Genomic DNA, 12,907 nt, shown 5'->3' with positions numbered 1-12,907 from the left:
AGTAGCAGCCTGATAACAGGACACGAAAGGCTGCACTTAATAAGTTTTGTCTATACTAGCAAAATTACACAATAAAGTATCAATTACGCGAACGTGTAGCTATTCCTTTAGTATGTGTGTATGTACGCTGTCCCTATAGATGTGGTCAGCACTTAAGTCAGCGCACTGGTATTCCTCAATGGCCTTTTTGTTCACTCAGAAAAAGGTTCGCAGGACGGCAATTAACCCCCTATTGTCCCTCCATTTGAACCAACGGTACATGCTTTTTGCTCTACCACGAATTAAATTCAACCTAAGTGGTGTTCATTTTACATATGCACATAATCATTAAGAAAGCATCCGTTTGATGCCATAATAAAATATGCATAAGCTTGTGCTACATTCCATGAACCCAATAGAATATAACTTTCAGCGCAACTCTATTGGAGTGAAGCTTCGTCCAAGAAAAAGAATAAGGCGACATAGAATGACACGTTTCCATCCTGGGCCACACCTCATGGCAGTGATATGATACTCTTCTGGCACGTAAGCACAAATAATAGGTTTAAAATGGAACCCTATACACATTCATCACCGTTGTTTGATGCTCTTAATGGCATTGCCATTTACGTATTGTTTTATTATATTCAAGGGTCATATAATATATTTTATTACTCTTTGGTGGGATTCTACTATATATTGCATCAAAGTCATGTCTCTTGCGTAGGTATCTTAGCTAATAATGTCTCTCAACAGAAAGGAAAGTTATTGATGGTGTGGTGGTTAATGTAAATATTGCTACTTTATTGAAAACGAACTTGGATAGAAGTAGCACAATAAAAGAGGATTGGGAAGCGAGCAGAAAACGAAATATTTGTATTCATAAGAAAGGGAAAGATTTGGGAATAATAAACAATAAAAAAATATTAAATTAAAGTGAATGATCAATAATAAAGTGACAATATATCAGTGTCGTAAGAGTTTATTCATGAATCCGACCCACCCCGAACAATATTAATCGGGTTTCTGCATTTATGATGAATTGATAGAGAAATTAAAAAAAATAAAATAAAACAGAAATTGAGTTCATAGTTAAGTGCTTTTAATTTGATGTTTTTCATGAGGGAAAGCACTTGTGCGGAATGATATTTTCACTTTTTTTTTTCCGCAGAATTTCTTTTCATTTTATCTTCCTTTGCCTCCATCTCACAAGTTTATAGACCTCACTTTTAAAATAATAATCGTTACTTGTTAAAATATGAATAAAATTTTCCCTGCTATATATTGAATGAAATAATGATGTTACTTATTTTATTTTATTTTTGAGTTACCCAATCCTAATTATTTTTTTGAGATGAGTTGACTATTTTTGGTATTCCCATAAATTTTGGCTCTTTGAACCGACTATGAGACTAATCCAGAGTGTGGAACGGGTCAGAGATAAAAATTTTAAGTCCTTTCCAAAGATGATATGTGAAAATTGAACCGAAACTATTTTTTTCCCACTACTCAGCTTCATTTCTACTAACTGAACTACCAACATTTGATACGCTACTTAATGAAAACAAACTTTCATAAAGAAATAGTAAAATAAAAGAGGTTCTTTTTTTTTTGGTACATATAAAAGAGGTTTTACAAGCAATGAAAAAATAATCATCAGGTGTGACAACTGAGTTATATATTATGTGGATGAAACTTTAATTGTAGTAAAACATTTCAATTTCACAAAAAAAACATTTTGTGAACAAGGCAAATGCCTATTTGTCTGGGCAGAAGTTAATTCCGTACTTAAAGTCTGAAACATCATGCGATATTATAAGCAAAAATCCAGGGAAAAAATGAAGAAAAATATTCATGGAAAAAACGGTAAAGAGTTCAAGTAAAGTGTATGAAAAATAAAGTGACTATGGATTGAGGTTTCTTTGAAGTAAAATAATAAAGAGAACAAATCATTACACTTTAATTAACAAATACAATTTAGCTCATTATTGTTTGCTTTCCATTGCTTGGAATAATGTGATTTCAATGAAAATGAAATTCAATTTAATAAAAGGAAGTATCAGAATAAAACATGCTTCAGAAGAAAGTGAGCAATAATATTCGTAAGAAAGAGAAAGATTTGGAAATAATAAACAATGAAAAAGGTTAAATTAGAGTGGATGAATAATAAAGTCCGGCACATCGATTTTGTTTTTTTAAACATAAAACAGTAAAAAGCGAACAAATCATCGCACTTTAAAAAAGAATAAAAATTAATTACTAAAAAAATAGAAATTAGCTCACCATGATGCATTTGTTCGCTTTTTATATACTGTGAGCCTAAAGAGGAGATGTCACCTCCATTGAAAACCTAAAGCACAATAAGTCAACATTTAATCAAAGGGACTCTTCCACCATGGTTAATCTCTTATTGAATGGTTGTGATCACTACAAGCCCTGCTTCAACCTTGTCCAGAAAATTCAGTCTCTTATTCGTCGACCTTGGACTGTTCGGATCTCTCACACCATAGAGAGGATACCAGGATGTTGGTGATCTGAATTGGATCATTTTTTAAAACAAAAAATATCTGATCCAATTCTTTCAATTTGATCATGTAATCGTCCATTCGATTTGAATTTTTTTTCAAATCCGATTCGATCCAATCTAATTTTTTTCAGTTTGGATTAGATCGGTTTTCGATTTTTTGAAAATCATAAAATTTAATTCATGATTATTGTGCAAATAACTTCTTTTGTATATATTGGCTTTGTAAAAAAATAAAATTGAAATACAAAAGCATCACTAAACGATAATAAAGTTTTTTTTTTTTGGAAATATTTCAATCGATTCATTGTTTCGCAACTAATCCGATTCGGAGCTGGTCCAGGATTAAGGCTTTAAACCCCTCCCAAATGTGGTACTGGGGAGATTTGAATAATAATATAGTATTTTTTGGGCAATGAGATATGAAACTCTACACAGATAAAATTTTGTTGATGAGATGTGACTAGATTTTTTTTTGGGTTTAGTTGGTGAGTTAATGGATCTTGTGTTTAGAAATTTTTAGGCTATGATCGGAGAAAGGTCCAAGTAAGTAGAGAGAAATTAATATATTTGATCGGTTTAGATTGAATCAGTTTTCATCAACCAATCCGAAAATCGATCCAATCCAATTAAAATTTATGGGTTTTTTTGGTTTTCGATTTATTAGGTTATCAATTTTTCGGTTCGATCACCGCATTTTAAATTGATTTGAGTCAGTTGATGAACACCCCTAGATATTATGATGTGAATTGGTTAGCCAACATGTTCCTCTCCAGTATTGGAATACGGTTTTATTTGAGAATCTCCCTTGGGTTGTTGTTCCCTTGTGAAACAGAATTTTATAGGTGTTTCTACTCCCAGACTAGTTAGCTGTTAGTTTATTTTCCCTTATATACAAAATAAATAAATAAATAAATTAATAGTCATAAATATTTAGATTTACCTTGCTATCAAAGTTTAAAGCAAATTAAATGACTTGTGATATATACCTTTTTTGACATGCGTTCAATACATTGAATTGTAGAATTATCTTGAATGAAAAGCACTTTTTTTTGGGGTACATGAATGAAAAGCACTTAATATCAATGAATTATTAACGTTATATGAAAATAATAAACTAAAAGCATATTTTTGTCTACTAAGTCTTTTTAATTATCAAATTTCTATTTAAAATGTTTATGTTCTAAAAATGTCTTTAAAATTTTAAATTAACATAATATTTTTTATTGTGAAAATTATTAATTTAATAACAGTTAATTAATATGGGACAAAATCTAATTAAATGAAAATTTTAAAAATTCAGAAAAATAATAGAGGAAGAAAGTGTGTTTCTTGCCAAAATAATTTTATTTAAAAATTTAAGAAAAAAGTTATAGAAATATAATTAAAGTTTAATAAAAAATTTAATTATAAAAGACAGACTAAAAAGTGTATATAAATATTATTACGAACAAATTAGAAAAAAATTAAGTCTTAGGTTTATTAAAATTTAAATATTATTATTTCTGATATATTTTATAAAATTAAATGTATGCTTATATTAATTTTTTACTTAAATTTTATTTTTTAATATTTTGATTATAATATTTTCTTACAACAAATAATTGAACTGTGTAATAACAATTTATATATTAAATCAAAAAATTAATATTATAAATACTAAATATAAAAATAATTTATTATACTTGAATAATCTAACTCGTTTAATTCATAAAACCAATGATTAGATTACATATTTACAAAACTAATTTAATTAAATTTAAAATTAATAGTTAAGAAATTTACTCTCAAATTACTTTATAATTTCTTACCTACCATATGAATTCTTTGCAAAATTAACAACTCAATAGAAATAAAACTTTCACTTTAGCATGTATAAAAAAAAATGAGGATATTCGTACTACTAGAAAAATTTACTACCAATCCTCTATCTTTATAATTATCATTGGATCAATATTTTCTCTCTCTTCAAATTTTTTTTAACATTTTCTCTCTTTGATCCAATGGTAATTGTAGAAGTAGTAAATTGATAGTAGATATTTTTAATAGTTAGAATATCTTCCCTCTAAAAATATCACTTTAGAATATCTATATACATTCTTTCTTTCTTTCTTTTTGGTACATCATCTACATACATTCTTGATTAAAAATGAAGTGAATATACAACGCCTAATAATTTATGTCTAATAAGACTTTATCATTCAAGTTTTCGGAAATATTTATGGTACTTGTACTATTTACTTAGTGTATTTATCCAATAAAAAATGAGAAATGACTGTCATGCTTGTATGGAAAAGAGAAAAAAACAATTTTTATCCAAATATCATTTATTGAATGACATATGTACCTACTACAGATGTACATAAGATCATCCCAAAGTTTACGCACAAGCAACAAGCTGCCCAATCTGATTCTGTGGGTCCAAGATATCATGGTGGACCCCGCCACTAATTTTAATGCCCCACCAAGTTACTCCTTCAAGCTTTATGCATTTGCCACGTGTTTAACCTTCAAAACATGCCACGTGCCTCTCCAAGAAGAAATCCCAACCACTACTTATGTTCCCGCTTCAGCTACTCCCCTTTGCCTCACTCACTGTCTCTTAACTCTCTTTCACTCTGAACCTTTCACGTTCAAAATGAATGGCTCCACCACGCTCCACCTTCAACACGAAAACCCTAGCTCCCTCAACCTCAATTTTTACTGTGTTACTTCCCTCAAAACCCTAACACCCCATATCACCTGCCTCGCAGTTCACCGAAACCTTCTATACGCTGCATCCCTCAACCTCATCAACGTCTTTGATCTCTCCCATTACACCCAAGTTGACGCATTCAACGAAAACCACGGGTCAGGTTTCGTCAAGTCCATCGCGTTCAGTGGTTCAAGGGTCTTCACCGCTCACCAAGACTGCAAGATTCGTGTGTGGCTGATCACTCCTTCCAAACGACATCGTCTTCTGTCGTCCCTCCCCACCGTGAAGGACAGGTTGCGCCGCTGCATGGTACCCAAAAACTACGTCAGCGTTAGACGCCACCGGAGGAGGCTCTGGATACAACATTGCGACACGGTGTCGGGTTTAGCAGTGAACGAGAAGCTTATGTACTCGGTTTCATGGGACAAAAGTTTTAAGATATGGGACTTGTCGAGTTACCGGTGTTTGGAGTCTACTAAGGCGCATGAAGACGCCATCAACGCCGTCGCCGTCGCCTACGACGGCACCGTTTACACTGCCTCCGCTGATGGTTGCATCAAGGTTTGGAAGAGGGATGATAAGGTGAAACGGCACACGTTGGTGAGCACCACAGGGAAGCAGAAATCAACCGTTAATGCGCTTGCATTGGACGGCGATGGCATGGCGTTATTTTCCGGTGGTAGCGACGGCACAATCTGCAGGTGGGAGAGGAAGTGCAGTGAAAACGACGTCGTGAAGGTGGAAACGTTGCGGGGTCATAGTGGGGCCATACTGTGTTTGATCAACGTGGCTGGTTTGTTGGCAAGTGGGTCTGCAGATTTAACGGTTAGGATTTGGAAACAAGAAAGGAAGAGTAGTGGGTATTGTTGTAGGGCAGTGTTGGAAGGACACGAGAAACCGATCAAGTCATTGGTGGCATTTTCGAGTGTTGAAACTGAAGGTGACTCAAACGGGGTCGTTACGCTCTTCAGTGGAAGCCTTGACGGGGATATTAAGGTGTGGGATGTGTTTGGTTTCGTTTGAATCTGCACTAATTCTGCATACTAAGTGGACCATGAAATTTTAAAATTTTAAATCATGGTCGTCGCTAGCTAGGTTGAAATTGTGACACTAACGTTGTGTGAATTTGCAATATATATATACACAGTCAAATGTAGGCCGTAAGATTTGCATCTGATTTTCATGAGAGCATAAAACCAAGCTTCAAAACAGATTACTACAACCCATTCCATCGTATGATTAAGGTTTTGTAATTTCCCTTCAAAGCCCTTATTCTTTACTGAAATTGTATTAATAAGTAATATCAGAATAAATAATTAATGCCTAAATTATTGTCTAATATTTTCACAAACTACTTGTTGTTTATTTTAAACGAACAAAGCTGGGGGATTGTGTTATTATGTATGGTTCATCTCATTCCAGTTGTAGTTGATCCAATCGATCAAGAATAAGAGAATTAAGAGGTAGTTTAAGCCGGTGAAAGCAAGGCCGAGAAAGAGGAAAGCAATTACCTTCTTTGGGTAAACAAATTCTTTGAACTATTCTTCTGTGAACTGCAATTCTGCTTTTCACTTAATCTACCATCGACTGAGGACTGAGAGGGCATACCCCTTCTCAGCTTCCCTTGTTTTATTTGTCATCCTATTTGACTCTCCATTTGAGTGGAGTGATTTTGTATACATAAAATAGGTACTGCGTGCAAAGCTTATAAAAACTCTTCGACGTAAAATAGTAATATATACAAAATATATATCATCCGTATATTTAGAAATATGCATTTCTTATTAAAAAAATTTCTCTCCCAACCAAGATTTTAATACAGGTGGAAACTTGAACTTGAGAATAATGTTTAAGTTGAAATAATCTCTACCAATTAATTATTCCAAATGCTTTGCGGTAAAATATGCATTTTTTACTAAAATATAATTATGTGTGTATTTGATTGTGTTCTGATTTTTTTATTCTTAAAATTATTTTGTAAAATAGTTAATGAATTGGATGTTTTATATTTTTTTTTTTTAAAAGTTAAAAGTCAAAACATAAAATAAAAATAATTTAGATATGTTCTTTAAATTTGATTCTAGAAAAAAAAAAACAGTTATAATATTTATTTATTTTTTACAAAATAAGACTTATCAAATATTTTTATTTTTATTTTTAAAAAAAAATTAAAAAAAGTATTTTTCGAAACAGATTTCAAAGCCTATTTCGCACGAGTTATGTATACCCATTTGTTAACACATACCGAGTTTTTTTAAAGAAGATCCCCTGTTGGCAATGGTCTAATTATGCATGTTTCTTTATTTTAATCATTCATTTGTCATTTTCAGTTCGTACGGCCTCCTTGATACCCCGCAAATGATTTTCAAAAGAGAAATTCTCTTTAGAAAATATCACCGACTGTGTTAGTGTGCCCTCCACTTGATATAATTAATTAGGAGAAACTAAAAAAAGAAAGAACTCAAATGATACTTTTTGCAATAAATAAAAAAAAAATACTTTAGTTCTGCTGTGGCAATCGTATATTTATGCATCTCTGCAAACTGGTTTTTTGTCATTGAACCTTTTGTAATGAATATTACTGGTTGTGTACCCATGAAATTCATGGGATAAAAAGGATAAAAACAAATATAAATAATAAGCCACGTGCTAATAAACAGAGTTTACCCGGAAATGATTTTGTTATGGCTAAATCGCTAATGGAGACTTTACCATTATTCTTGCTGATCAAAATCACACAGTCAGTATAGTGATTATAATGGAGCCTAGAATAAGTGGGGGAAAAGCTAGTAACACAATTAAGAAGCTTGGATTTTCAAATTCCATAGTTGAAGATGCAATGGGGTTTTCGGGTGGCATTTGGTGCATGTGGAAGAATGATGGTTGTGACTTAATAGAGATTGAAAGAAGTAGCCAGCATATCCATCTCAAGGTTAGTCGGAATGGAATCACTCCTTTCCTGCTCACTCACTGCGATATACGCTAGCCCAATAATATTGATGTTTACGGCAACCTGAAACTAGTCACTCCAAAGTTAAAGGAGTGGAACAAGGCAATCTTTGAAAACACCTTTCACCGTAAAAATGTTCTTCTAAGTAGAATCAATGATATTCAACGGAAACTAGATTGTCAACACAATCCTTCTCTTGAAGGCCTGCATCTCAAACTCACCAAGGAGCTAGATACAGTCCTAGAGCAGGAGGAACAACTCTGGTATCTCAAGTCTAGAGGGCGGTGGATCCGTGATGGTGATCGAAATACTAGGTATTACCATACAAAGACAATATCTCGTCGAAGGAAGAATAAGGTGACAGAGCTAAAAAATGATCAGGGACACTGGATCAGTGACGAGTTTCACCTTCAACAGTTAGCTTGTGAATTCTTCCGAAACCTATTCATGGACGATCAGCCCTTACGAGATTGGCACAATACTAAATCTACTTGGCCAAGTTTAGATGATACATGATAAACTGCAATCTAGCAATGAAAATTTCTAAAGCAGAGGTTGAGCGAGCTTTCTTTGTGATGAGCCTGTAAAACTATTTGTGTCTCATGTGTAATGTGTGTCAATTGGTTTAATTAATAATAAAAGAGGTTTTATGGTAATTGACGTTTCGCATTAATGATAATTGACGTTTTGACGTTTTGCATTATGGTAACGTTTTGCAGAAATAGTAATTGACGTTTCGCATTAATGGGAAGTTACAGGGAGTTATTTGAAACTCCGTAACTGGTGACATGGTTCAGTTATATAAAGAGAAAAATGGTGAGTCTCTGATTATGATTATCTCTCAGAATTCTCTCCTTCATGGTCTGCCCATAAAAGTTGTATCAGATCCCTGTCATAGACGATACAAGGAAAGCAGAGGGTAATGACTCTGAGAAACAATCTTCCATCATCAAAGTTCTTCCGCACTAATGGAGAAAGGTACGCTCTTATGTGAAAATCATGATCTCTAAAGATCATGTATCATGTTCTTGCATGTAGAATATTGAACATGAATTATTGAATTGCTGATGAATAACTTACATGTGGTATCAGAGCATGTGTTTAAGAGTTTGTGATTTTCCATAAACAATTATGTATGATCTCTTAATTCATGAAAAGATGGGGTTTTTCTGAAAATTTTGATCAACATGATTGTTGATTCCTCTGAATCTCATTATTGAAAATTCTTATGGGAAAGAAATGGGAACAAAATCCATGTTGTGTTGTTAAATAATGATCAAATACTACACCTTATGAAAACATGATGATATATTACTGTGTTGCTCTTCCTGATAATGGTGTTTATCCTTTACGGTTTCTGCAAATTTTACGGTTTCTGTACAATTTCATTTTCTGGAATGTGGCGCAAACCCGCGCCAACTCACTAGAAAACGTATGGGAACACTAGCCCAGACCCGCGCCACTTTGCGGGTTGTGAAATTGGACCACCGCGCGGAACCGTGCGGGAATGGCGCTAACCCGCGCCATTTCTCTGGTCTTTGTACTGGGAAAGTGTGTCATTGTCATATGTTTATTCCATTTTATGAATTATTGGGAAAACATGAAAGGACATTAATACATATGAAAGTTGGACAAAGTTTTGAAATTAATTATGATAAAGATTTGTTAGTCACCAAAGTGGCCAAATCTTGAAGAGTGGTTTTAATTTCAAACATTATGAATTCTATTTCAATTACCATGACTGTGATGCTATGAATAGTATGATATAATTTTCTGGTTGTGGTATATTGAGGTTCATTATTATAAAACAGTTGGGGATCAACCCAAAGGTTGATTATTTGTTTTATAAAATGAACATAGATGTTGGTATTGTTGACATATTTCCTCACATTTGGACATCCAAAGATGACAAATAATTATGATAGGGGTATGCATCATTGCCAAATTATGTGAAATTTATATAGCATCATTATAGTTAATGTTGTATGTTAATGGATCCCCAAAGGTGAACATTGATATGCATTGAAGTTAGTATAGTTGAATCTGTGAAGTATGTCAGTATGTGACATGTATGACTCAAAGCATTAATGTTTAAATATTATTCCTTGTAGTACCTGTTGCCACACATTCCATGTTCTTAATTGTTGCAGTTTTTAATGGGCTAAACTTCTTTGAATGGAAAGAGCAAATCAATTTTTACCTTGGGGTAATGGATATGAATTTGGCTCTAAGAGAAGAGGAACCTAGTGCTATTACTCCTGAAAGCACTGAGGATGAAAGAAACCATTTTAAGAACTGGTAAAGATCCAACAGATTAAGTTTGATGTACATGAAAATGAGCATAACAAGCAACATTAAGTCAGCTCTTCCACAAACTGAAAGTGCCATCGAAATGATGAAACTTGTGGAAGAGCGCTCCCAAACCGCTGATAAGTCTCTTGCTGGGACACTTATGAGTACACTGACCACCATGAAGTTTGATGATTCGCGTACTATGCATGAGCATGTTATTGAAATGACAAGCATTGCGGCAAAAATAAAATCATTGGAAATGGCTGTGGATGAGAACTTCCTGGTGCAGTTCGTATTGAACTCATTACCGTCTGAGTATGGTCTTTTCCAAATGAACTATAATACCATGAAAGACAAATGGAATGTGCATGAATTGCACATTATGTTAGTTCAGGAAGAAACCAGAATTAAGAATCAGGGAGCTCATTCTGTCAATTATGTAAAGCATCAAGAAGCTGAAAAGTATAAAGGTAAGAAGCATGAGAAGAAAGGAGGAGGAGGAGGACCCCTTAAAGCGAATGAGGCCTCTTCTTCTAAAATTCACAAGGCCAAATGAAAAGTTTGTCTTTATGGGCAATAGAGTGAAAGTTCCGGTGGAAGCTGTTGGGACGTATCGTTTAATTCTCGACAGTGGATATCATTTGGACTTATGTGAAACTTTGTATGTCCCTAGTATATCTAGGAATTTAGTTTCAATTTCCAAACTTGATGTTGCTGGATACTCTTTTAAATTTGGTAGTGGTAGTTTCAGTTTGTACAAGCACAATCATTTGATTGGTAATGGTACTTTATGTGTCTTGATAATCTTTATGCTGAAACACTTATGACTCTGCATCATATTGTTGGTACTAAACGTACCTTAATTAATGAATGTTTCGCTTACTTGTGGCACAAACATTTGGGACATATTTCCAAAGAAAGGATGCAAAGATTGGTGAAGAATGAAATCCTTCCGGATTTAGATTTTACTGATTTGAATGTTTGTGTGGATTGTATTAAAGAAAAACAAACAAAACACACAAAGAAAGGAGCCACAAGAAGCACTCAGCTTCTTGAAATTATACACACTGATGTATGTGGTCCGTTTGATGTTAATGCATTCAATAAAGAAAAATATTTTATCACTTTCATTGATGATTATTCACGTTATGGTTATGTCTATTTGCTGTATGATAAGTCTCAAGCTGCAAATGCTTTGGAGATTTATATTAATGAAGTTGAAAGGCAATTAGACAGAAAGGTGAAGATTGTCAGGTCTGATAGGGGTGATGAATATTATGGAAGGTATGATGAAAGTGGACAATATCCGGACCCATTTGCTAAATTTCTGGAAAAGCGTGGTATTTGTGCTCAATACACAATGCCCGGTACACCGCAACAGAATAGTGTATCAGAAAGGCGTAATAGAACCTTACTGGATATGGTTAGGAGTATGTTAAGTAATTCTTCTTTACCTGTTTCATTGTGGACTTATGCTCTAAAAACTGTTATTTATTGAATAGGGTTCCTAGTAAGTCAGTTCCAAAGACTCCTTTTGAACTTTGGACTGGAAGGAAACCTAGTATAAGACACCTGCATGTTTGGGGTTGTCAGGCAGAGATTAGATACTACAATTCGCAAGAAAAGAAACTGGATGCAAGGACAACCAGTGGTTATTTCATTGGTTATCCAGAAAAATCGAAAGGGTATGGATTTTACTGTCCTTATCATACTACAAGGATTATTGAATCTGGAAATGCAAGGTTCATTGAGAATTGTGAAGTTAGTGGGAGTGAAACACCACGTAAAGTGGATATTCATGAAGTGAGAGTACAAGTTCCATTACCTTGTAGCTCTAGTAAAGTTATCCTCATGCTATTGAATCAATCAATAATAATGAAGGACGAGTTAATGATCCCACTACTCATGAAAAAATCATTATTGATGAACCGAATGAACCCATAGTAGAAGAACCACAACAAATAGCATTAAGAAGATCTCAAAGAGAAAGGAGACCTGCTATTTCTAATGATTATGTGGTATATCTACAAGAGTCTGATTTTGACATGGGTATTCAGGATGATCCAGTAACGTTTTCACAAGCCATGAATGGAGAAAATAGTGATAAGTGGTTAGATGCTACGAAAGATGAGTTGAAATCTATGGAACAGAACGAGGTTTGGGATCTTGTTGAGTTACCAGAAGGGTGCAAGAGAGTTGGTTGTAAATGGATCTTTAAGACCAAACGAGACTCTCATGGTAACTTAGAACATTACGAGGCCAGACTAGTTGCAAAGGGATTCACTCAGAAAGATGGCATTGACTATAAAGAAACTTTTTCACCAGTTTCAAAGAAGGATTCTTTAAGAACCATTATGGCATTGGTGGCTCATTATGATCTAGAGTTACACCAGATGGATGTGAAAACTGCCTTTCTAAATGAAAATTTAGATGAAGATGTGCACATGGACCAACCAATGGGGTTCAT

The 12,907-nt window shown here is 33.8% G+C and overlaps 1 protein-coding gene across 1 annotated transcript; it reads left to right on the top strand.

Annotated features, from left to right (window-relative positions):
- Positions 1 to 4,934: 4,934 nt before the first annotated feature.
- On the top strand, positions 4,935 to 6,221 carry LOC133287113 (protein JINGUBANG-like). The gene has a single exon (XM_061484669.1). The coding sequence runs from the start codon at positions 4,935 to 4,937 to the stop codon at positions 6,219 to 6,221; it is 1,287 nt and encodes a 428-aa protein (XP_061340653.1).
- The last annotated feature ends 6,686 nt before the right edge of the window (positions 6,222 to 12,907 follow it).

Source organism: Gastrolobium bilobum, unplaced genomic scaffold (genome assembly GCF_033153095.1).
Source record: "Gastrolobium bilobum isolate Gb01-03AN ecotype WA unplaced genomic scaffold, APGP_CSIRO_Gbil_v1 utg16542, whole genome shotgun sequence".
NCBI classification, from domain to species: Eukaryota; Viridiplantae; Streptophyta; class Magnoliopsida; order Fabales; family Fabaceae; genus Gastrolobium; species Gastrolobium bilobum.
This window is presented reverse-complemented; position numbering and strand designations above follow the sequence as displayed.